This window comes from Bidens hawaiensis, unplaced genomic scaffold (genome assembly GCF_021521415.1).
Source record: "Bidens hawaiensis isolate Kalapana, Puna unplaced genomic scaffold, B.hawaiensis_p1.1 tig00017242_1, whole genome shotgun sequence".
In the NCBI taxonomy this organism is placed as follows: domain Eukaryota; kingdom Viridiplantae; phylum Streptophyta; class Magnoliopsida; order Asterales; family Asteraceae; genus Bidens; species Bidens hawaiensis.
This window is the reverse complement of record NW_027492610.1, coordinates 46,983-74,439: the sequence shown is the minus strand read 5'-3', so window position 1 is coordinate 74,439 and position 27,457 is coordinate 46,983. Positions and strand designations below refer to the sequence as shown.

Sequence of the window (27,457 nt, the reverse complement as noted above, 5' to 3'; positions counted from 1 at the left end):
TCGGCTTTCCTGTTCGTCTGATCATATTTTGGGATATCGATCTTTTTAAAGTTTTTCTTTTCATCTTCTAGCCTGATAAACCTCAGAGCTCTGCTTCTTGCTTCATCCAATGACCTTCATGGAGTCATAACAAGATCATCATAGAAAGCGGAGTCTTTCTCTAACCCCAACTTAAGAGCTTCCACTGCCGAAGCATGGTTTAGATTTGGAATCTCTAGTGACTCCTTGCTAAACCTAGTAATAAAATCTCTCAAGGATTCCCCAGGATTCTGGGTAACCCTATAAAGATCACATGTCATCTTCTCAAACGTTCTACTACAAGAAAACTGGTTATTGAACATGTTAACTGAATGAGAAAAGGAAGTGATAGTATTAGGAGGAATACTCAGTAGCCATTAAGAATATTTACTTCCATAATCTCATCGTTTTTTTTTCACAATAACTCAGGATTTAATCCCATAGAGATGATAAATCTTTCACCTGTCAATTCAATAAATGCATTACCTATCGATGATCTTCAATCGGATCAATATCATGAATAATAATATCTGAGCTATTAAATTAATTCGTCGTCGAGAATTGAATAGTATAACATACGAACATCTTTTATCCATACCGAATCCAAAAAGGGATTCCCGGACCAACAAAAAACCCCTTTACTTTAACTTTATTTATCCTTCTTTTCTTTATTTTCTATAACATACCTTCCTTAGGTCTTCCTTATAGAACCATCAAACAAAATCTAACCACCCGCCCGAACTACAAAAACCCGACAAACAATACAACAATACAAGCGAAGTGGAAAAAGAGAGGAATTAGGTTCTAGATTTTAATGATCTAAATTTCTTTGGAAGAAAAATAAGTATGAGAAAGATGAGTCGCAGGAAAAAAGATGTAATATTCTATCAACTTCACTATTTTAGTTATTTTTTAGTTTAGGGTTTGTTCTTTCTTCGACAGAATCCTGAAAAAAAGAAGGGAAACCCCTTCGGAATTCAATTATGCTCTCTGTCCCTTCTTTCACAGAAAATCGAGAGGCAAATTGATGTACTTATTGGATCCGTCGGGACTGACGGTGCTCGAACCCGCAACATCCACCTGTCATATGGCTGCTCCAGTCAAGGTAGACCCAAACCCCTTGCAAAGACATGCTTCCTTGATTTCCATAGGGATTGGGTTGATCTTCATACGCTCTCTATACTGTGCAACGTGTTCCTCAGGATCTGTTGAACCATCATACAATTTCATATTTGGGGTTTGAAACCGTTTTGGGATCTGTATGTTACTAATTGTCGGCACAAATCGGGATATTTTGTGACTATCAGTGGAAACTTCAGCTATGGGATGGATTAAACCATGAACATTTGATATCATGTCCTTAAGCTTCTGTAACTCCCGGGCTAATTGAACTTATGCCTACATCCTGCAAAAATCCTTGATTGGCACTAAAGGGAATTGTATTGAAAGTGTTACCCTGATTGATATTATGAGGAACAGTTGGGTGTTGTAGCTTGCATTCCCAAATATAATATTTCCTGGAGTAGCAAATGGAGTGGTCGAAGTGTTAGCCTGCATCGGGATAAAGTTTCCCTGGTGCATCTCACAAGATCCTGCGAACTGCTGAGTCTGAGCAAATGGTTGCTGAGGATTAGACAATCCTGATGAAGGTACTCCTGAGGATCCTAACTTTGCTGAAATCCTGAGGATACCGCCCGCTGATAAGGACCTGAGGATCCCATCTGATAGAACAATCCTGAGGATACGGACTGTTGAAATAATCCTGAGGATCCCGCATGTTGAAACGGCCCAGCAGAGGATGCGTGCAAGTATCCTTGGGACCCAGAAGAGTGCAATCCCGTAGACCCTGAGTGCTGGAAAGATAAGGTTCCAGGGTTGTACGCCATGGTCGACTCCGGACGCACCAATCCTGAAGATCCTGGAGAAGTGAAGTCCAGAGATCTCGGGATTAGTGGTGTGAATTCTTTCGTCGGCTTCTTGGCTTTCCTGATATCTTCCAGTTCCCTCACGAGCATCTAGTTGGTCTTGTTCTGGCGTTCAGTCTGTTCCTGTAACCGTCTATACATAGACAGAAGGTCGTTGTTAGACACCATGATGGGATCTTGGGGAGATGGCCTCGATCCTGAGAACACGTGAGTAGCAGGTTTCTTCTGAATGTTGTCAGGTTTCTTTGGGATATCACCAGCAGGAGGAGGAGACATAGGAGGCCTCATAGAGGGAGCTGAAGCTGCGGTAGAAGAGGAAACGTTCTTCGGTTGGGAAGACATGTTGTGGATGTTGAAAATAGGGTTTAATTTGAGGGTTGATATTGATCAACGCACCGTTTGCCCCACGGTGGGAACCAAATTGTTTTGGTTAAAAATTAACAAAGTAATTTTTGATCAAATTCATATGTGAGGTAGAGTGCTCGATCGAAAATAGGGTGAACACAATGATTTGATATCGAGGGAAAAATCCCTTGATCTATAGGATCTCCGGCACAAAAACCCCTAGGCGGTGAAAACTATCACCGTCTATTTATTAATAACAAAAAGGGTTACAATGGTGGAGATTACGATCAGTGTTACAATATTTTCTAAGTGTGTGTGTATTGATGTTGTATTCGTAATGAATTGTGTTGTGTGTTTTCTAGCTAATCATAGCCTCAATATATATACATAATAATATCTCAATGACTATATGAATAATAAAGGTAATAATTAAGTTTCCTAAGAATCCGCCCTTGTCTTCAATATAAAAGTTTCATGCTTTGATCACGTGGTTTAATGGCTTTAAATGCGAAGTTATATGTTGGAATTGGTCTCTTAACCGTTACACCTCACGTCTTTGATCGATTCTTTAGGGAGTCACTCGTCAAACGTAGTCCCATCTGCAAAATTTCCCCAAATATTCGAGGATAATACAACAGTTAGTAATTATCAGGGATACCGAATACTGAAAACCTGTCAGTAAATCAAGGATCCTTATACATAGAAATGATTCCTGACAGTAATAGAGTTCTCCCACGAGCTAATATTAACTATAAGTGTGAGATTTCAGCATACAGTCAATATTTGACCGTTAACCATTACTTGGCCTTTACTCCTAAAGATTATAGCTCATTCGACGTGTTTTCTTCAACCACCAACCGTATATTTCGCATGGACTAAATCAACAATTAATATCTACAATTATAAATCAATGCCAAGAGAGAAATATCTATTTATTAGCATTAATACTCAGGATACTAAACTTATTCGAGAATCCTGAACATATTTGGGATCCTGAGCATAGATCCGACTATAAAATTTGGGCCCTAACACAAACCTACTTGGATTTGATAAGGTTTATGTTCATAGGCACTAGGACTCTTTGAACTTTGAAGATGATCCACAATAATTTCTTGAGTTCATCGTGAAAGTCCTGCAACATATATTAGAATAATATCCTTTGAGGATTTCTTAGGTAGATAAATGATCCTGGGGATCCTTGGGAAAATCCCAATATAGTTTTTATTGATCATAAATATCCATGGGAAAATCCCTAAAAATAACTTTGGTTGATCATAAAGATCCTGGGGAAAATCCCAAAAATTACTATGATTGATTGAAAAGATCATGGGGAAAACCCCTAAAATAACTTTGATCAGTTAACACCTAATTGTTAAATACTTGGGATAAGCCAATCGTAAGTGACATGAATATGCGAAAACCTTATGTAAATACTTGGGATAAGCCACGGTTGTATAACATGTTTGTGTTATTCCGTTGATAATTTACTTGAGGATCCAACATGTAATCAATAATAACGAAATTGTCAGCCACCTTTTAGATGAATTAGTCCCGCCATGTTGAATTTCACGTGGACAATGTGCGCCTAGGCGGAGTGTTTAAATGTAATTCTTAGAAAGGTGAAAACCTATAAACCATAGAAGGGATGAGAACCTTAAACGTAGAAAGGTGGCCAAATCCCTAGGAATGTGTTAACTTCTTTGCCGGGATCCCGATTCTGCAAAACACCTGAACCTTTGTGAGGGTGGGTATTAGCTTGGCTAACACCCCTCCGATGCTTAAGTTAGTAATGGAATTCAAAAATAATATGAAAGGAAATAAATAATTGAAATAGTAAAAGTCAGGATGCATACCATACCAAGTTATAAATAAAATTCTAAATTACGCGAAGTAGGGCTTAAGATGAACAGCATTCTAGGATCTTGGAAGGATCCTGTCATCCAAAATAGAAAATAATATGTTCTCATTTCATCTTCCGCATCGATCAAGTATAGTCCTTCCCATTTGGGTGCTAACTTTCCATCCTTGGGATCTGTTGTATTCTGAAATGCCTTTCTTAGCACTAGATCTCCTATTTGGAATCTTCTTACCCGGACGTTTATATTGTATGACTTGGTTATGCTCCACTGGTATGCTGCAATGAAAAACTTAGCGGAATCCCTATATTTATCCACCACTTCAAGATCATTGGCAAGATCCTGATTGTTGGTTTCAAGATTCTGGAGGCAGGATCTTGTAGTAAGGATCACCATTTCAGTCGAGATCATCGCTTCAGTTGCGAACATGAAAGAGAATGGAGTTTGAGTGGTAGCATTCTTTGATGTAGTCTGATCTGCCCATAACACAAATGGTAGCTCTTCGGCCCGTTTCCCTTTCTTTGTCCCCAGCTTCTTCTTCAAATTGTTGACGATGATCTTGTTTAAAGATTCTACTTGCCCATTAGCTTGATGGTGCACTGGCGTGATCATTTTTAAGTGATCATTTTTACGCCACATTTAGCACAGAAGTCGATGGTTCTTTTGCCAATGAATTGAGACCCATTGTTGCAAATTATTTCAGCCGGGATTTCGAAGCGCGTTAGGATATTCATCTTAATGAAAGATACCACTTCTTCTTCTCTAACTAGAGCAAATTTTTCTGCTTTAATCCATTTGGAAAAGTAATCCATCATTGCCAACATGAAAACCTTTCTTCATGGAGCCTTCGGTAATTTACCCACAATATCCATTCCCCATTTCATGAAGGGCCATGGAGATATAATTGGATGGAAGGTTCAGGCGGCTGGTGAAGAATGTTGTTGTGTCTTTGGCAAGTATCACTCTTTTGGGCATAGCTCATTGCATCCTTCCTTATTGTTGGCCAGTAATAACCTGACCTAAGGATCTTGGAGAACAAGGATCGACCTCTAGTGTGATTCCTACAGTCACCTTCGTGGATATCTTTCAGAACTTGTTGGGTTTCAGGAACCTCCAGGCATCTCAAGAATCGACCCGCGAGAGACTGCTTATAAAGTATCATTTAAATTAACAAATTGAGATACCTTCATATGAAAGGCTTTATTATTCTCATCCATAGGGATCTCGTTATGTTGTATAAATTTCTTGATAAGCTAGATCTAGGATTCCTAATTATCTTGAGGACCCTGCTTAGTAACATCTTTTGTGTTCATTACTTGATTGATTTGAGGATCCTTCTTAGTAACGTCTTTTATTACTTCCTTTTAATTGTGTGAAGGCATAAATATGGTCGGTTTAGGATATGTATGATAGGAATTTTAATTTCCATCGAGATCATGAAAGCCTATCCAAGATTCGCCAAAGCATCCGCTTCAACATTTTCCTCTCTAGGTACATGCTAAATAATAAAGGAATCGAGCTTCTCTGCCAGATTTTTGACTATCTGGAGATATTCGGTTAGTTTTTCATTTCTGACTGCATAAGAGCCGTTGAAGTGATTAGCAAGCAATAAAGAATCCACAAATACATGAATATTTTAATTTCTAGATCCTTTTATAGTTGAAGGCCAGGAAATAATGCTACATATTTAGCTTCATTATTGGTAGCTTGAAAGTCACGTCTAATTGCCTGGGGATAGTTGAAGCCCATCAGTAAATAATATCCACTTACCCATATCTTGGTCTAGTTGTTAAACTTCTAAGTAAGATATCTGCTGAATTTCACTACTGAAATCAGCCACAAAGTCAACTAAATCATGGGATTTAAATGTTGTCGTAGGCTTATAAACAAGATCTTAATCACTCAATTTAACAGACCACTTAGCCATCCTACTAGATATTTCAGGCTTTGTAAGGCCCCGATACCGGTAACCCTACTTTCGTGTTGGATTTACTCATAAACACAGTTCTAAATATCAGAGTTAATTAAAACATTTATGCGGAATATAAAACTTTCATTAAACATTACATAATTCATAACTTGTCTCAAAACATTCATTGTCTTTCACATTAAAGCATTAAAGTTAACACATCACAATCTTCAGATGCCAGATTCTTGTTCAGTGCCATGTGTCTCCTCAAGCGAGCTGCCTCATCCTACTCACCTGCGTGCATACTAAAAGTCAGCTACGCTGAGTGAGTTCTAGATAATCACGTAATCATACCATTTACATAACGTTATATTCATACTTTCATATTTTCATACTTCCTTACTTTCTTACTTTCATTCATACTTTCATACTTTCTTACTTTCTTACTTTCATATCTTACGTTATAAAGAGCACTACGCCCTACATTCCTCGAGTATTGTTAGGGCTCGGTACCCTCCTTCCTCGAGTATTATTAGGGCTCGGTACCCTCCTTCCTCGAGTATTATTAGGGCTCGGTACCCTCCTTCCTCGAGTATTATTAGGGCTCGGTACCCTCCTTCCTCGAGTATTATTAGGGCTCGGTACCCTTTTCATAACCATACAACCATACATTATCATTTCTTTCTTTTATTATCCTTATCACATTCATACACATAAGCATACATATCATACTTACCTTAACTTAGCATTACAACCTGACAGTACGTGCAATATCCGAAGATCGTTCACGTACCATCAAGCAATCATTCACACATATCACATCATTCACATAAGGCATACACTTATCTCTCAGGATAAGCGTATTAACAAACATATTGAGTATGCACACAGCCCCGAAAACATGACACATAAATGGGGCTAGAAACTCACCTGGATCCTGTTACGCTCGCCGCTGATCGTAATTCCTTTCTTTAACTGGGCTCGGCTAACTGTATAATATTTACACATATCAATTAACTACTGCTACTCGTTTGTATTTCTATCTATATATGACCCACAACGAACGGGGGTCCGGGGGCAGCGCCCCTGGCAGCGGGGTTCTAGCTTGATTCGATCGAATAGGAACACGTTCGATCGAATAGGCACACGTTCGATCGAATAGACACACGTTCGATCGAATAGACACACGTTCGATCGAATAGACACACGTTCGATCGAATAGACACACGTTCGATCGAATAGACACACGTTCGATCGAATAGACACGCGTTCGATCGAATAGGCACACGTTCGATCGAATACAAAACTCATTCGATCGAATGAGTTGGAGACCATTCGGTTGCTTCCCTATTCGATCGACTGGACTTGTTCGATCTACACATTCGATCGAATGGACTGATTCGATCGACTGGTTCGATCGAATGAGTCTGATTCGACTCCTTCAAGCTGGCGACGGAGAAACTCACGGGTTTTCCAGATTTTCCAGATTTTTGACCCAAAAACGAAGTTTTTGACATGGAAATGTTCGGGATTGAAAGGGCTATCGATTCCTAGTACTTTTAAACACAAAAGCTTGCATTTTGACACCAAAACAAGGCGGTTTTTGACCCGAAAACTCAAGTTACGTTTTTGCTCGATTTGAGGCCGAAATGGTTATGAAAACGGATGATTTTCGAGAGGGACTTACCAAAAACGACTAGGAACAAGATTGTGAACTCGGATCGGCGATTTGAGAACTTTCTCTCTCTAGTTTCTCTCTCTAGGATTGAGAGTGTTTGGGTGGGTGTAAGTGAAGGAAGATGGTGAAAATGGTGGATGTGTCAAGAAATTTCGTTTATATACTACGGGTTTGGTTAGGCTCGGGTTGGCTTCCTACGGGTCGAGACAGGCCGAGTTCATAAAATAACTAAGCCCAAGACCCGTTCCTTACTCGACATTAAATAACTAAAACGTGAAATTACTAAACATAACTTTCTTTTATTTATCAATATAAAAATTTTAGGATGTTACAAGTCTTCCTCCCTTAAAGAGGTTTCGTCCCCGAAACCTAACTATTACATAAACAAACTAGGGTAAAACTTGCGCATCTCATCCTCGACTTCCCAAGTAGCATCCGATCCCTTGCGGTGTTTCCATATCACTTTGACCAAGGGTATAATCTTGTGACGAAGCTGCTTCTCCTTGCGATCAACGATCTTTATCGGTTGCTCGATGTAGTTCAATTGCTCATCAACCTCGATGTCCATTAAGGGCACGTGAGACGTGTCATCAGCTAGACACTTCCTCAGATGAGAAACATGGAAGGTTGAATGAATTCCTTCTAACTCATCGGGTAAATCCAGTTTGTAAGCTACTTCACCCACACGCTTTACAATCTTGAACGGTCCGATGTACCTCGGACTCAACTTTCCTCTTTTCCTAAAACGGATAATCCCCTTCCAAGGCGAGACCTTAAGCATCACATAGTCGCCAACGTTAAACTCAATTGGTCGTCGCCGCTTATCTGCATAAGACTTTTGTCTGTCTTGAGCGGCTTTCATTCTTGCTTTGATCTGATCGAACTTTGAAGACGTTTCCTGAACCACTTCTATACTTCCCATTTCCTTCTGACCAATCTCACCCCAACACACCGGGGTTCTACATCGTCTACCGTACAGCATCTCAAACGGTGGCATACCAATACTCGAATGGTAACTGTTGTTATAGGAGAACTCTGCCAGATGCAGATGATCATCCCAACTTCCACCAAAGTCTAAAACGCAAGCACGTAGCATATCCTCAAGGGTTTGGATCGTCCTTTCAGACTGTCCATCGGTTTGAGGATGATACGCCGTACTGATGTTCAACCTCGTCCCCATAGCTTCATGAAATTTCTTCCAGAACCTCGAAGTAAACCGTGTATCCCTATCAGACACGATCGATAACGGTACTCCATGCTTGGTTACAATTTCTTTAATGAACAAGCTTGCTAACGTTTCTGACGAGATGGCCTCTCGTATGGGCAGAAAGTGAGCACTCTTGGTCAAACGGTCCACAATCACCCAGATGGTATCATGTTGCTTAGCTGTACGAGGTAGCTTAGTTACGAAATCCATGGTGATGTGTTCCCATTTCCACTCAGGTATCTCTAGCGGTTGCATCTTCCCATAAGGCTTTTGGTGTTCGGCTTTGACTTGTAAGCAAGTTAAGCACTTACCAACATAATCCACTACATCGTTCTTCATTCCTGGCCACCAGTAATCTCTTTTCAGGTCTTGGTACATCTTTGTAGTTCCTGGATGGATTGAGTACCTTGACTTATGAGCTTCATCTAAGATTCGACTTCTAAGATCACCATGGCGTGGGATCCACATACGGTCGAACCTTGTCTTAACTCCATGAGTGTTTTCCATCAACTCATCTTGCTGACCATAAATCCTTTCTTTCTTTACTAACCCTTCGTCTACTAACACTTCTGACTGCACTTTGATGATTTCTTCAAAAAGACTTGAGTTCATGATCAACTTGTATGACTTCACTGTTGCAAGGACTTCCTCATTCTTACGGCTTAACGCATCAGCGACCACGTTAGCTTTACCGGGGTAATACTTAATCTCACAGTCGTAATCCTTTATCAATTCTAACCATCTTCTCTGCCTCATGTTCAATTCTTTCTGCTCGAAGAAGTACTTTAAACTCTTATGATCGGTATAGATAGTACACTTAGTACCGTACAGATAATGCCTCCATATCTTAAGAGCATGCACTACAGCTGCTAACTCCAGATCATGCGTCGGATAAGTACTTTCATGGACCTTCAACTGTCTAGACGCGTAAGCTATCACCTTCCCTCGTTGCATCAACACGCAACCTAACCCTTGATGCGAGGCATCAGCGCAAACAACAAAATCCTCATCACCATCGGGTAAAGTAAGGATTGGAGCTTGCGTGAGTCTCTTCTTCAATTCTTCAAAGGCTTCTTCTTGAAATTTCCCCCAGCTGAATACTATTGACTTTCGGGTCATACCGGTCAGCGGTGCGGCTATCTTGGAGAAACCTTCGATGAATCTCCTATAGTAGCCAGCTAACCCTAGGAAGCTTCGTATATCGGTCGGATTTTGCGGAGTCTTCCAATTCGTTATTGCTTCAATCTTAGCTGGGTCCACGGTAATCCCCTCCGGATTAACCACATGACCTAAAAATTGCACTTCTCTTAACCAGAACGCGCACTTCGAAAACTTGGCGTACAACCTCTCTTTCTTCAGTGTCTCCAATACCTCTCTCAGATGCTCAGCATGGTCAGACTCATTCTTTGAATAAATCAGTATATCGTCAATGAATACGATAACCGACTTATCCAACATCGGCCGACACACCCTATTCATCATGTCCATAAATGCTGCAGGAGCATTGGTTAGACCGAATGACATTACGAGGAACTCGTAGTGTCCATACCGCGTTCGGAACGCTGTCTTAGGGATGTCTGCCTCCTTCACCTTTAGCTGATGGTAGCCTGATCTGAGATCTATTCGTGAGAACCAACTTGAACCTTGCAGTTGGTCAAACAGATCATCAATCCTTGGCAAAGGATATCTATTCTTTACCGTAAGCTTATTCAACTCACGATAGTCTATGCACATTCTCATACTTCCATCCTTCTTTTTCACGAACAATACTGGCGCGCCCCACGGGGAAACACTCGGTCTGATAAAACCCTTGTCGAGGAGTTCTTGCAGTTGGGACATCAATTCCTTCATCTCGGACGGTGCTAGACGGTAAGGCGCTTTCGCGACGGGCTGGGCTCCTGGTACTAGATCTATCTGAAATTCTATCTCTCGCTCAGGTGGCAACCCCGGAAGATCCTCAGGGAATACTTCTGGGTAGTCGCGCACAATAGGAACATTCTTCATTTCTTTCGTCTCGGCCGTAGCGTTGACAACATACGCCAGGTAAGCACCACACCCTCGCCTTAGCAAACCCTCAGCCTTTATCATCGAAATGACATTAAGCCCAGAACTTTCCTTATCACCATAAACCGTTACCGCGCTACCATCCGATGACTTTAACCTTATAGTCCTACTCCTACATACTATCTGAGCCTCAAACTCAGACAACCAATCCATACCCAAAACCACATCGAACCCTCCCAAGGTCATAACGTACAAGGTGATCGGGAACTCATGTCCTTCCAATTCTATCTTACAGTTCTTAATCATCTTCGTTATTTTAACCGAAGTGTCACTAGCGGTCTCTACTACAAAAGTTTCGGACACTCGGCAGTCTTTCATTTTAGCGAGTTTACTAAATGTCGTAGCTACAAAACTTCTATTCGCACCAGAATCAAATAATACTAAAGCAGAAATGCCGTTTACTAGGAACGTACCCGTCACAACATCAGGAATCTGCTTGGCTTGTTCTTGGGTCAGCATGTAGGCTCTAGTTCTTGGCTTAGCTTGATCGGCATCCTTCTTTCTACTACCTCCCGCTTCGCTTTCGGTACACTCCCTAGCAAAATGACCCGTCTTACCACACTTGTAGCATGCAGGCTTAGAACTGCACTCATGAGCATAATGACCTGCCTTCCCACACTTGTAGCAAACATTCGACCCAAACTTACATTCTCCGGCATGTATCTTTCCACACTTATGACATGTATCCGAACCCTTTCCCCACCTACACTCACCACTGTGCGCCTTGCCACAAGTCTTGCACGACCTGTTCTCCCAAACTCTCGGCTGTTTGTTCTTAGGGTTCCACATCTGGGTACCGGGTCGTTTAGCAGGAGCGACCCATTTCTTCTCTTTCTTCTCATCTCCCACCACCACATCATCCGCAACCAAGTCTGCATAAACCATTTCTGCGAGTTCGACCGCAGAATCGAAAGTAGTAGGTTTACTTGTTCTGACTAACATGCGAACTCTCTGCGGTAATCCCCTCACATAACACTTGATCCTTTTTGCCTCAGTGTCGACCATATCGGGCACCAACCTAGACATTCGATTGAACTCGGTGGTGTACTCACGATGTGTCATTGCCCCAGCTTTCAAGTTTAAGAATTTCATTTCCGCCCTTTCAACCTCGGCGTCTGCACAGAACTTCATCATCACTAACTCCTTCAGATCATCCCACCTCATCTCTTTGATCTCTTCGCGGGTCTTCCTCTGCTCCACACTCTCCCACCAATACATAGCCTCGTCTACGAATGACTGAGTAGCATACCCCACAGCTTGGTCGGGGCGGCATTCGCTAATGCGGATAACCTTGTCCATAGCGGTTATCCATTGGAGAGTAGCGATTGCGTCACCCAACCCGGTCAGCTTTGGCGGGTCGCATCCTTTGAAGGACTTATAGCTGCACCCACCTTGTCCTCTTCTCCTATCATCGACTTTCACAGACTTATCCCCACTCGAGGCCCCTCTTTCACCTTCCCCATCCTTCCTACCATCACCACCCGCCCCTTCAGCGGTTCGTTCACGGCTTCCAGCAGATCCTTCGGGATTCAGGTTCTTCACAGCAGCAACCACAGCCTGAACAATGGCTGCTTGAACTGCAGGGCTAAGTTGAACTTCTTCGTTGTTGTTTTGGTCTCCTCCAGCTGCGCTTCCTTCATCTTCGGTGTGGGAAGCTTCTTCTACCGAGGGTTGCCGGACAAGACGAGGCCTGCCACGACGTCCAGCGCGACCCCCAGTTCCAACAAATTCTCCAGCTCCCGCCATTAGTATTCTACAAGGGAAAACACAAACATCATCACTCAAAGAACTATTTAGTACAAGGATAGTAAGGCTAACAGGTAATAACAGTGGCCAGTTGTGATTAGCTGATCACGTTACTTTCCGTGTCCTATACACTTCCCTTTATGAGTCCATTTGTGCTGGTTCTACTTAAGCAGTTTGTCAAATTAAACCATCAATTATTCCTGTCCCTACCGTTCACATATCTTTCCTTTCTCATTAACAAATATCTTTTAATCCTACACCATACCTTTACTGATCTTGCTTGGGCAACACATGGCATTCTTGAACTGGCATCTTCTTTCTTTTCTTACTTAAATCCCATTCTCTGTTCGAGTCTAAGCATGTAGGATGCTTAAATCTCTCGAACTTTGCTCTGATACCAACTTGTAAGGCCCCGATACCGGTAACCCTACTTTCGTGTTGGATTTACTCATAAACACAGTTCTAAATATCAGAGTTAATTAAAACATTTATGCGGAATATAAAACTTTCATTAAACATTACATAATTCATAACTTGTCTCAAAACATTCATTGTCTTTCACATTAAAGCATTAAAGTTAACACATCACAATCTTCAGATGCCAGATTCTTGTTCAGTGCCATGTGTCTCCTCAAGCGAGCTGCCTCATCCTACTCACCTGCGTGCATACTAAAAGTCAGCTACGCTGAGTGAGTTCTAGATAATCACGTAATCATACCATTTACATAACGTTATATTCATACTTTCATATTTTCATACTTCCTTACTTTCTTACTTTCATTCATACTTTCATACTTTCTTACTTTCTTACTTTCATATCTTACGTTATAAAGAGCACTACGCCCTACATTCCTCGAGTATTGTTAGGGCTCGGTACCCTCCTTCCTCGAGTATTATTAGGGCTCGGTACCCTCCTTCCTCGAGTATTATTAGGGCTCGGTACCCTCCTTCCTCGAGTATTATTAGGGCTCGGTACCCTCCTTCCTCGAGTATTATTAGGGCTCGGTACCCTTTTCATAACCATACAACCATACATTATCATTTCTTTCTTTTATTATCCTTATCACATTCATACACATAAGCATACATATCATACTTACCTTAACTTAGCATTACAACCTGACAGTACGTGCAATATCCGAAGATCGTTCACGTACCATCAAGCAATCATTCACACATATCACATCATTCACATAAGGCATACACTTATCTCTCAGGATAAGCGTATTAACAAACATATTGAGTATGCACACAGCCCCGAAAACATGACACATAAATGGGGCTAGAAACTCACCTGGATCCTGTTACGCTCGCCGCTGATCGTAATTCCTTTCTTTAACTGGGCTCGGCTAACTGTATAATATTTACACATATCAATTAACTACTGCTACTCGTTTGTATTTCTATCTATATATGACCCACAACGAACGGGGGTCCGGGGGCAGCGCCCCTGGCAGCGGGGGTTCTAGCTTGATTCGATCGAATAGGAACACGTTCGATCGAATAGGCACACGTTCGATCGAATAGACACACGTTCGATCGAATAGACACACGTTCGATCGAATAGACACACGTTCGATCGAATAGACACACGTTCGATCGAATAGACACACGTTCGATCGAATAGACACGCGTTCGATCGAATAGGCACACGTTCGATCGAATACAAAACTCATTCGATCGAATGAGTTGGAGACCATTCGGTTGCTTCCCTATTCGATCGACTGGACTTGTTCGATCTACACATTCGATCGAATGGACTGATTCGATCGACTGGTTCGATCGAATGAGTCTGATTCGACTCCTTCAAGCTGGCGACGGAGAAACTCACGGGTTTTCCAGATTTTCCAGATTTTTGACCCAAAAACGAAGTTTTTGACATGGAAATGTTCGGGATTGAAAGGGCTATCGATTCCTAGTACTTTTAAACACAAAAGCTTGCATTTTGACACCAAAACAAGGCGGTTTTTGACCCGAAAACTCAAGTTACGTTTTTGCTCGATTTGAGGCCGAAATGGTTATGAAAACGGATGATTTTCGAGAGGGACTTACCAAAAACGACTAGGAACAAGATTGTGAACTCGGATCGGCGATTTGAGAACTTTCTCTCTCTAGTTTCTCTCTCTAGAATTGAGAGTGTTTGGGTGGGTGTAAGTGAAGGAAGATGGTGAAAATGGTGGATGTGTCAAGAAATTTCGTTTATATACTACGGGTTTGGTTAGGCTCGGGTTGGCTTCCTACGGGTCGAGACAGGCCGAGTTCATAAAATAACTAAGCCCAAGACCCGTTCCTTACTCGACATTAAATAACTAAAACGTGAAATTACTAAACATAACTTTCTTTTATTTATCAATATAAAAATTTTAGGATGTTACAGGCTTTATCAAAACACTTTTAATAGGGTAATCGGTGTTAATGAAAATAGCGTGTGTCTAAAACTAGTGAGTCAATTTGCTAGAAGCCATAACTAAATAAAAAATTAACTTCTCTAAACAAGAATACCTGGTTTCAGCGTCAAGTCGACTTTTGGTTACACAATATATAGGGTGATGTTGGCCTTCGTGATCCTTGACTGGTACAGCTATAACAACTCATGTTTTTTCTCATTTAATATTTTATCCGTTACCTGACCCATTTTTATGTTCGTGAAATTTTACCAATAAAATATCGCGTTTATCGAGTCATTATTATTATTTTAATATTATTGTTTAAATATTTATTTAATTATTAAAACTACTTTGATACATCTACATTTTCAACCCTAAACTATACTTTAATCATCTATTTGTTTTCATCTTCATAGTTCAAGGACCTTTTTACAAAATATTATAATTATACCTTCTTAACCCATTAACTCGTTTCACAAACTCGGTTGCCCGATCCATTTCATAAACCTGTGACCCGTTTACTTAGCTTGTACCTTAATCTTTGCATCAAACTTGGGATTGATTAGTGTATTTTGATCCTCTTTCCATAATCGCCATCATCGATGAAAGGAACTAGGAAACCAAGATCAGTTGTGATGCGTATTGTTTTGGACAAAAATCTGCTAAGGATCAAGTATCAAAATTTGTTATGTGAGGTAAGGTGCTAACTCGATAATGACAAGTGTATAAGCGTAATATTGGTGAACACAAAGGTTTGATTACGAGGGAAAAAGCCCTTAACCAAGATAGTCTTACTTCAGTCAAAACTTATCAAGGTAATTTTTGGTAAAATAACTCCGGTCAAGGATTAATAAGATAATCTTTGGTCGGATTACTTTAGTCAATGATCAACAAGGTAACCTTTGGTCGACGAGTATATGATTATTGTGATCTCCGGCATAAAAAACCCCCAGACAGTGATGTTGGCTCAGTCCGGGACCGAGACGATCCGAGCGCGTTCGAGACGGAAGGTTTGAAGACCAAAGACGGATATAAACAAACACGAAACAAACGATTTCATTGATAAGAACGAAAGATTACATGCTTGTTTAAACACTGAAATCACGATCTATGGCAGGGGGAGGTCGAGCATGGCCTTCCCCCTCATCCGGACAGCACCTGGGCCCCGGGCACGCAAAACCTCTACTGTTCACGCCTGAAAGCTGGTATTTATACCCGCTGCCATTCGGTCAGGACTCATTCGATCGAATGAGTCCTATTCGATCGAATGGCAGACTCATTCGATCGAATCAGAAACTCATTCGATCGAATGAGTATCCATTTGAAAATGCTCTTTCAAATGGATCACTTTCAGCGTGAACCACTACCTAGGTGTACAGCATACAACATAAACATTCTAAACTATTCGCCAAGCGACGGCCACACAATGTGCACCAACAAATTCCCCCTTGGACGTTGCTTGCGAATTGCTGTAGACACCTCTTGCAATCTTCAGTCAAATCTTCTGCTTTATCTTGATAATCACGTTGAAGAATACCATCATTGCAGCAAGATTCCCCCTTAGACTGAACTCTCAGTTAATGATGCAAAGTGTTCTCCATTGCTGATATCTTCAGACAAAACAATCTGTTTAAAAACAACCAACTATAGAAATTCCCCCTCAGACGTTGGCGTGTATCCCAATATATAGACGTGTAAGCTCATATCGTCTTCCGCTGACTTAATAATGTATTGGGCAATCTTTGATGAGGCTTTCGATCCACAGCTACTCCCCCTAAACAGATTAGTTTGTATGCAGATTCATCATCGGAGACAAAGACACATCATTAACTTCGTGATTGCGAATCACCATTCTTCAACAGGATGCAGAAGTTGCTTTTGACAGTACTTCGTTGACTTCTTCAACAGTAGCAGCTTCTGCAGGAATTATTGAACTTGGAAATGATTGAGGAACATTTGACTCTTTTGCTTGATCCTCCTTAATCTCCAGATAATCACAGACTGATTCCCTCCACGAAGCGGAATTCTCACATGCGGAAAATAAATATTTGACGCTGATTGGCCCATAAATAGTCAGATGCTCCTGACTACCCCACAATAACTCGATTACTGCTATTCATATTTCAAGGTCTGACATCATAACTCATCAGTAATCACTTTTCTCTGTTCTTCTGTGTTCTTATAACAATCACCACTGTAGAAGCTCAATGAACAAGGGGTTGTCCATTAAACTTGTAAACGATAATTCCTTCAGGTGATTGTGCTTTGTTCATTGCCCAAATTTGCCGCTTTAACCATTAAACATTTAAACGCTCTGACTTTGCCGGCAAATATCAGTGAAAATTTCACTGTCACCAAACTTTTTCTGGATTGTAATCAACTTGTATAGGATGTCCAGAAAAATCTTCATCACTGACCCGAAAATTAACCGAAAATTTCCCGGAAATTTTGTCGAAAAAATTTTATTTTTGCCAAACTTTTTCAGAAGACTTCCCGACTGATAAAAATGGCTTGGGCAAATTTTCGAAAATTTTTTTTTTTTTTTTTTTTTTTTTTTTTTTTTTTTTTTTTTTTTGGTCTGGAACACGTTCGATCGAATGAGAACTGGTTCGGTCGGATGAAGAACAGATTCGATCGGATGAAGAACAGATTCGATCGGATGAAGAACTGGTTCGATCAGCTATTTGAATTTGACACTTTGAGCGGGAAAACCAGTTCGATCGAATACAATCTGATTCGATCGAATGAAGTCAATCGAATGGGCGGGAAAACTGACGTTTGAATTTGACACTTTTGAGCGGGAAGACTGATTCGATCGAATCAGTCAATCGAATAGGCATATTCGATCGAATGGGGAACTCGTTCGATCGAATGGACTGATTCGACTCCTTCAACGCCAGCCCAGAAAACGCGAAGAACACGAAGAACACACCAACAGTTTAACGTCCAGAACGCATAAAATCAAGAGCTCGGCTTGCTAGATCGGTTGTTAGACCTTTCTAGCGGTAACCGTGGCTCTGATACCAATTGTTGGCTCAGTCCGGGACCGAGACGATCCGAGCGCGTTCGAGACGGAAGGTTTGAAGACCAAAGACGGATATAAACAAACACGAAACAAACGATTTCATTGATAAGAACGAAAGATTACATGCTTGTTTAAACACTGAAATCACGATCTATGGCAGGGGGAGGTCGAGCATGGCCTTCCCCCTCATCCGGACAGCACCTGGGCCCCGGGCACGCAAAACCTCTACTGTTCACGCCTGAAAGCTGGTATTTATACCCGCTGCCATTCGGTCAGGACTCATTCGATCGAATGAGTCCTATTCGATCGAATGGCAGACTCATTCGATCGAATCAGAAACTCATTCGATCGAATGAGTATCCATTTGAAAATGCTCTTTCAAATGGATCACTTTCAGCGTGAACCACTACCTAGGTGTACAGCATACAACATAAACATTCTAAACTATTCGCCAAGCGACGGCCACACAATGTGCACCAACAAGTGAAAACTAGCACCGTCGATTATATTGATAACTAGAAGGTGGTTACAAACGTATTGGAGCTAATGATCGAGATTACAAAATATGATAGTGTGAGAGAATGCTAGTTTCTGCTCTTAGTGTGTGTGATAGTACATATGTTTTTCTACTCGATCATAGCTCGTTTAAATAAGATAATATCACTAACTATATTTCCTATCTATCCGGAAGTCTTCCACCTAGCCGCTCCACTACCTTTGACCACGTGCCAATAACCATCCAGTAGCGAGATAAACGGAAGAATGAGTCTCATAGCCGTTGTTGATATTTGCACGTTCATCTTCACATGAGTTCGTCCATTAACAGCTACATTGAACTAGGATCCTGAATCCATGCTCCAGCTAGAGAATGCTCTATGAGGATAATTGATGCAAGTACATCTTAAAGTTGTCAAACATGTCCAAGACATCACCATACTAAACGCAATCATTAGTAAACAAGTAATACCGAGGATCATCTATCCTTTATATCCTGACACGTATTTCAAGGATAAACTATCCATAAGACAATTAAGGATAAAGGATCCTCAGTATAAAATTCATGGCCTAACAATTGCCCCCAAAATGGCGGGTGACAGTAGAATACAGCTGTCATTTTGAATTTCAAAATCACTGTGAAAACTGATAGATGGGACGGTTTTGCCAGAACATTTACCATTTAACCCCAGGGTTAATTATAACCGTCTATATATGTATCCCTATATCTTTGATTATATACACGCTTCCTTCCATCGCATCAGGTATCCTTTCTACCTTTTTCTCTTAATTTCTTTAATCATGTATGCTGCTTCCTCTTCTTCTTCTCCGGCTTCTTCTAACCCTTCCGAACAAACTTCCGATGACCGCGAGTTGTCGGAAATGGAACCCAATGTCTCATAGCCAACCCATCTTCTGAGATTTGTAAACTGACAGATCCTGAGATTGACAAGTTCCGCCCGTTATTTCCCCCAAAAACCCTATTCCGCCTTTATGAATCCAGTGTTCGTTGCGACGTGTATTCCAAGGTCTGGCCGTGTTTTTCGGCGACTCCCTTTCTTATCGGCTACAAGTACCCTTTTCCGTCTTTTACCCAAAGTTTTTTCGATTCTACCGGCATCTCTTACATACAAGCTATGCTGATGATTTGGATGGTTCTTATCACCATAGAGAGAATCATTGAAGAGTAAAAATCGATTTTGGCCTTCCCGAGTTATCATATTTATATACCCTCACTACCCACGGTCCTGCTCGTTTTATCTTCAAGTCCAAGCCCCGACAACCTCATCCGATCTCAAAAGCCATGCTAAACGATTCCGTGTGGAGGAATCAGTTCTTCTTCGTAAAACGCGACTCAATACCAGGGGGAATTGATCTTCCTTCAATGTGGGTCACGAAGGGTAAGATCCTGGATCCTTAAGGAATAGCAGGATCCTTTATTCTTCAATTTTAATCCTTATTCTTTTCTGTTGTCTGCAGTTGAGAACTTCGCTTCATTGAGCAAATTACCTAGAATAGAAGAGAAAGCAAAACGGTTCCTAGAGCTGGATACCGAAGTTAGGACCTTTCAAGCTCGATTTGTTGAAGGTTTTTGTGATATCCCCTCAAGTTCAAGCATCTCAAGTAAGTTAATAATTTTAAAGTAAATAAAATAAAATAGAGTACTTATCTGTCGACTTTTCTTCTATAGGCACTAAAAAATCAGGAAAGCCCGCTCTCAAGTTCTCCCTAGATGACATCGACTGTATGGTCACTTCTCCTGCTGTCAAGAATGAGGCTTCAAAGGCTGGCACTAGCTCGAACCCAAAACTGCCACGACCAGGGCCAAGTCCGCAGCTTCCAAGAGGAAAAGATCCTCTGATCCTGAGACCCATTGTGACATCGTCTGCTTTGTAAGTATCTTGCATCCTGTTCCTTCGCATTTTAGGATCCAATATTTTTCCAACCCTGATATGAGATTTATTGATAGGCTGTGACCGCTATGAGGGACCATTAGGAAAAAATTATCCATCAGATGAACGAGAAAATGTCTGGGTTAGGGAAAGCTATGGTTGCTAATTGTTGGGTGTGGATTTTTATCCTCGGAATTGAGCTTAACTTAAGGATATTGACTCAAGCGGTTATTCTGAGGAAGGTACGTTAACTAATTCAATTGTCCTATATTATCTAACTGTTTTGTAGATAAGATCACGTGTTAAATATGTTTATGAGAACGTGGATTGCAACGGAATATAACTTGAACTTCGTCAACCGACAAATGTGGAAGCTAACGACTTGTTGAAGACTTAGTCTAGGGATTCCGGATTTTTCGGGATAACAGTTGTAATCTTTTGTTATATATTGAGCTGATAATATCAGTAGATTACACACACTTTTCACGATCTAGCTTACTAGCAATCTCTGTAACACTTAGCATGCGATCACTTATCAGCTCCAACCTCTGTAATCACCCGTTTTTTGATATTAATAAACTTGACGGTGATAGTTTTCACCGTCCGGGGGTTTTTTGGGCCGGAGATTATAATATTCAAGCGTAATTTGACCAAAAGTTAAGCTCGTAATCTTCAACCGAAGGTATTCTACTAAAGATTAGGTTGTAAACTCTTGACCGAAACGAAGACTATTGAATTCAAGGGTGTTTTACCTCGTGATCATATCCTCGTGTTCAATCTTTTTACTATTTAGCACCTAGCGTAACGCACTAATTTGATCAAAAGTTAGTTTGCTAATTTTGGACCCAAAAAATTTGGCGCCCACCGTTTGGCAAACGGTGCTTTGATCATTATTCATTCTCAAATGAAACCCTACTCTCAATATACACAACATGTCTTCACAACCCAAGATTGTTTCATCTTCTGTCGCAGCCTCAGAATCCTCAGCGAAACCTTCCATGCCTCATCCTCCTTCTGTTGCTGTTATCCAAAGAAACCTGACAACATTCAGAAGAAAGCTGCTACTCCAGTATTTTCGGGATCGAGACCATCCCCCAGGATCCCGTTATGGTATCTAATAATGAACTTTTGTCTATTTATAAGCGATTACAGGAACAGATGGATCGCCAGAACAAGACCAACCAGATGCTGGTAAAGGAACTAGAAGATTTTAGGAAAGCCAAGAAGCCGGCGGAAAAATTCACACCATTAATCCCGAGATCTCTGCATTTCACTCCTCCAGGATCCTCAGGATTGGTGCGTCCGGAGTCAACCACGACGTACAACCCTGGATCCTCGCTTTTCCAGCACTCAGGGTCCACGGGATTGTACTCATCCGGATCCCAAGGATACTTGCATGCATCCATTGTTGGGCCGTTTCAACATGCAGGATCATCAGGATTAGCGCAGCAGGGAGAATCCTCAGGTCCTTATCAACAAGCGTTATCCTCAGGATTGGCGCAGCAGGGAGGATCCACAGGTCCTTATCAACAGGCGTTATCCTCAGGATTGGCGCAGCAGGGAGTATCCTCAGGTCTTTATTAATAGGTGGTATCCTTAGGATTTCCACAACAGGCAGGATTCTCAGGAGTACCTCCATCAGGATTCTTCAATCTTCAGCAGCCATATGCTCAGACTCAGCAATTTGCAAGGTCCTCCGAGGTGCACCAGGGAGACTTCATCCCGATGCAGGCTAACACCTCGAGCACTCCATTTGTCACTCCAGGAAATACTATGTTCGGAAATGCCAGCTAAAACACCCAAACCGTTCCTCAGAATATCAATCAGGGTAACACTTTCAATAAAATTCCTTTTAATGCTAATCAGGGAATTTTGCAGGATGCAGGCATAAGTTCAAGTTTAGCTCGAGAGATACAGAAACTGAAGGACATGATATCAATCGTCCCTGGCGTAATCCGTCCCATAGCTGAAGTTCCTACTGATAGCCACAAGATATCCCGGTTCGTGCCATCGAATAGCGACGTGCAGATCCCAAAACGGTTTCAAACCCCAAATATGAAACTATATGATGGCTCGACAGATGCTGAGGAACACGTCACACAATACAGAGAACGTATGGAGATCAATCCAATCCCTATGGAAATCAAGGAAGCATGACTTTGTAAAGGGTTTGGGACTACCTTAACCGGAGCAGCCATCAAATAGCTACTGAGTATTCCCCCTAACACTATCTATTCTTTTTCTCATTTAGTTAACATGTTTAATAACCAGTTTTCTTACAGTAGAACTTTTAAGAAAATGACAGGTGATCTTTACAGGGTTACCCAGAATCCAAGGGAATCCTTGAGAGATTTTATTACCAGGTTTAGTAAGGAGTCGCTGGAAATCCCGAACCTAAACCCAGCTTCAGCAGTGGAAGCTCTCAAGTTGGGGTTAGAGAAGGGCTCCTCTTTCTATGATGATCTCGTTATGACTCCATGCAGGTCATTAGATGAAGCAAGAAGCAGAGCTCTGAGGTTTATTAGGCTAGAAGACGACAAGAAAAATTCTAAGGTCGATATCCCGAAGTATGATCAGACGAATAGGAAATTCGAATCCCCGGGAAAGTCTTTTCGAGCAAAGCCTTACCACAAGCCTGATAACCCCAGGATTAATGCAGTAGATGAAGAAGATGACGAAGAATATCCTAAAATCTCTGAATATTTTTTTTCTGTTGATATTGGTGGATTAATGTGTGCCATGCAGGATTTAGGTGAATAAGCCAGGTGGCCAAGGAAGATGGAGAAGCCAGGAGCATGGAAAGACAAATCAAAATGGCGTTCCTTCCACGAAGACTTTGGGCACTTGACTGATGATTGCATTGTACTCAGAAGGGAGATCAGCTATCTTCTCAGCAAGGGCCACCTGAAAGAGCTACTTGGAAAGAAGAATGGAAGAGAGCAAGATCCTGAGAAAATCCCTGAAAATCCAAATCCTCCACCAATGGATGCAAGAACAATCATGTTCATATCCGGAGGATCCGACATCTGTGGAACCTCTTATTCTGCTGCAAAGAGAAATGTTGACCAAAGAAAGTTAGAAGTGGCTGACAGGCCAACAAAGACTTCTATTCTCACTCAAGAGAGGATTGTATCCTTCGATGAAAGTGATAGAGCCGATGTTCAGGATCCCCATCATGATAGTTTGGTAATAACTTTATATGTGGCTAACCATTATGTACGCAGGATCCTCATAGATGGCGGAAGCTCTGTCAACATTATTCAATTAGACGTGCTGAAAAAGATGAATATTCCTTAGGATGAGATCGTCCCTAGTTCCTCAGTATTGGTTGGATTCAATGGAGAAACTAAAAACACTATTGGGGAGATTAAGCTCCCAATATATGTCGAAGGTGTAAATAAAATGCAAAAAATTTGTGTTATTGACTGTTTATCTTGTTGCAATATTATATTAGGCAGGCCCTGGATACATGATATGAAAGCAGTTCCCTCCACTTATCACCAATGTGTAAAACTCCTAAGTCCGTGGGGAGTTATCAAAATCATGAGTGACCAACAAGACGCTAAGAATTGCTACACCTCTTCCATGAAGTGTACTGCCAAACCCCAGCAGGCGTAGCAATTACAGAAGCAAGCACGAGGCGTAATGGAGGCCAGGGAAAAAGAAATTAAAGAAGTACCTCTTTATCCCGAGGATCCTGAAGCCAAAGTGCTGATAGGAACTAGCATTCCTGAGGATATTGAGTCAAAATTGCTCGATTTCCTCAAGTCAAGGCTATCAACATTTGCATGGAAACATGAAGATATGACAGGTATTTCCAAAGATATTATAACACATAAACTTGGAATTGATAACTCTTTCAGGCCAATCCATCAAAAGAGAAGAAAGTTTGCACCTGAAAGAAACATAATCATTCAAGAGGAAAGGGAAGTTCAATATCCCCGATGGTTAGCAAATGTGGTGGTTGTACAGAAAAAGAATGGCAAATGGAGAGTTTGTGTAGACTTTACAGACTTGAATAAAGCTTGTCCCAAAGATCCATTCCCTCTACCACACATAGATTCAATGGTGGATGCTACAGCTGGTCACGAGATGCTGACATTTATGGATGCATCCTCAGGATTTCAGCAAATCCAGATGGAGCCCTCAGATCAAGAAGATACGGCCTTCATGACTCCCACAGGTATTTATTGTTATATTGCTATGCCCTTTGGACTTAGAAATGCAGGTGCAACCTATAAGAGGTTAGTTAACATGAGTTTAAAGAGCAACTGGGGGACACAATGGAGGTCTATATTGATGATATGGTGGTGAAATCCAAGAAAGCTGAAGATCACCTTCAAGATCTCAAGACAGCATTTGATATCCTCGACAAATACAACATGAAGCTGAATCCTTCGAAATGCCATTTCGGAGTGAAGGCTTGCAAATTCTTGGGATACATGGTCACGAAAAGGGGGATAGAGGCGAGTCCAGAATAGATACAAACTATCCTGAATCTGAAATCCCCAGAATCAGTTAAGGATGTTCAAATCCTGACCGGCAGGATAGCAGCGCTCAACAGATTCATATCCAAATCCTCAGAAAAATGTAAAGAATTTTATGGTATCTTGAAGAAAAACAAAAGGTTCAAGTGGACCACTAAGAATGAGGAAGCTTTAGCATCCTTAAAAGCTTATCTTTCTTCTGCTCCTCTACTGGTAAAACCCGAGGAAGGTGAATCTCTATCTCTATATCTTGATGTATCAAATAATGCTATAAGTGCAGTTTTGGCTAAGGATCTCGAAGGTCAGCAACACCCCATATATTATGTAAGTAAAAGTCTTTTGGATGCTGAAACCAGGTATTCTTATCTTGAGAAATTAATTTTTGCCCTTGTTATGGCATCTACTAAATTTAGACATTATTTTGAAACTCACCCTATATGTATTAAAACTAACTATCCTATTAAGTCTGTTTTGAGAAAACCAGAAATGTCAGGTAGAATGGCAAAATGGGCAGTAAAGCTGAGTGCATATGATATAACATATGAACCTAGGACTGCTATCAAATCCCAGGCATTAACAGATTTTGTGGCTGATTTCACCAGTGAGCTTAAAGAAAAGGCAGACTTGGAAGTCCAACAACTTGAAGAAACAAAAGATAAGTGGACTCTATACACTAATGGTGCTTCAAATGTTAGAGGAACAGGTCTCGGGATTCTGCTGAAATCGCCACAGGGGGACATTATAGCTCAATCCATATGATGCAGATTTCAAGCCACAAATAATGAGGCATAATATGAAGCTTTGATAGCAGGATTACAACTAGCAATCGACATGAAAATCAGGTTTATTCAAGTACATGTTGATTCATTATTATTAACTAATCATTTTAATGTTTCATATACTGTTAGAGGAGAAAGACTAATGAAATATCTAGAGCTAGTAAAAAAACTTGCAAAGTGTTTCGAAATATTTGGTATTTCGCAGGTACCTAGGGAAGAGAATGTTGAAGCAGACGCCCTGGCATATTTAGCCTCATCCTTCAGGATACCAGAAGGTGTCAAGATCCCTATCGTACACATCCTGAGCCCAGCAATAGAAGAGCAAGGTGTCAATGAAATATCAAAAGACAAAGAAGATATGGGAGTCAAGAATCCTGAGGATAATGAAGATTCTTGGGTTATCCCAATCAGGAAATATATTCAGGATGGAGTTATCCCCAAGGGCGAAAACCCAAGAGCTTTTCGCACAAAGATTATTTCTCGAAGTGGATCGAAGCGGAAGCCTTTGTTCAAGTCAGAGAGAAAGAAGTTATCTCATTCATCAAACTCAATATCCTGACCAGATTTGGGATCCCGGTAGAGATAGTATGTGACAATGGTTCGCAAGTCATCGACAAGAGAACAACTAACTTCTGTGCCAGTTGGGGAATCAAGATGATCACATCAACACCTGTCCACCCTCAGGCTAATGGACAGGCCGAATCAAGCAACAAAATCATTATCAATAACCTGAAGAAAAAGTTGGGGTCTAAGAAAGGAAAGTGGGCCGAGGAACTACCTTTTGTTCTTTGGGCAGATAGAACCACTTCTAAGAATGCTACTGGTCTGACTCCTTTCTCATTAGTGTTTGGAGCTGAAGCGGTTATCCCCACAGAGATGGTTATCCCGACGGCCAGAGTCACTCATCAAAATCCTGAAAATAACACTCGTAGCCTACTCTAAATTTAGAGGCAGTAGAAGAACTCCGGGATTTGGCAAAGATCAGAATGGCATCTTATCAACAGAAGATAGCAAAGTCCTATAATAAAAATATCAGAGTTTGAAGGTTTCAAGAAGGGGATTTGGTTCTCTGAAAAGGTTATCAAAATACTACCAATCCTACGGATGGGAAGCTCGCACCAAAGTGGGAAGTTCCTTACCTGATCAATTCGGAAGCAGGAAAGGGGGCATACAAGTTGTCTACTTTGGATGGTGACTTACTACCAAGGGCTTGGAATGCTATACATCTCAAAAATATTTCATGTAAGATTTCTATCCCGAAGATAACTGTTATACTAAACAGTCAAGATATGTACTCCAACCTATACTTTTATTCATTTTTTAATATTATTATTTTTCAAACATGGTACTGACTTAAGCATCGGAGGGGTGTTAGAAAGGCTAACATCCACCCCTCACTTAGAGTTGACTATTTTGTAGATATGTGGGATTCTCATATGGAATAAAGTTTCTAGGGACCCTGTCGCCAGCTTATTCCTAAGGTTTGAGAGCTTTTCACCTCTTCTAAGGTTTAAGGGATTTTCATCTCTTCTTAAGGTCGCTCGTAACGCCCGTTTATTCAGCCTTAGTTTGAGAGGCGGGGCCAGCACATGAAATATAGTGACTTGTTACCTCGTTATCCTCGGCTATTGGTTTGAATCTTGA

General features: G+C 41.1%; 1 protein-coding gene across 1 annotated transcript; it reads right to left on the bottom strand.

The window, feature by feature from the left end:
* Nucleotides 1-3,109: 3,109 nt before the first annotated feature.
* On the bottom strand, nt 3,110-4,756 carry LOC143553459 (uncharacterized). Its single transcript, XM_077043461.1, has 2 exons — nt 4,379-4,756; nt 3,110-3,163 (listed from the first exon to the last, which is right to left on the bottom strand). The coding sequence occupies exons 1-2, from the start codon at nt 4,754-4,756 to the stop codon at nt 3,110-3,112; spliced, it is 432 nt and encodes a 143-aa protein (XP_076899576.1).
* Between the last annotated feature and the right edge of the window lie 22,701 nt (nt 4,757-27,457).

What these genes read in the sequence shown, in the direction of transcription:
- LOC143553459 (XM_077043461.1), bottom strand. Translation starts at nt 4,756, where the DNA reads ATGATCACGCCAGTGCACCATCAAGCTAATGGGCAAGTAGAATCTTTA. An exon ending in CATACAATATAAACGTCCGG is followed by an intron (nt 3,164 to 4,378) that starts GTAAGAAGATTC and finishes TTGTTGATTTAG; the next exon opens with TCCATGCGAAATATACGGTT.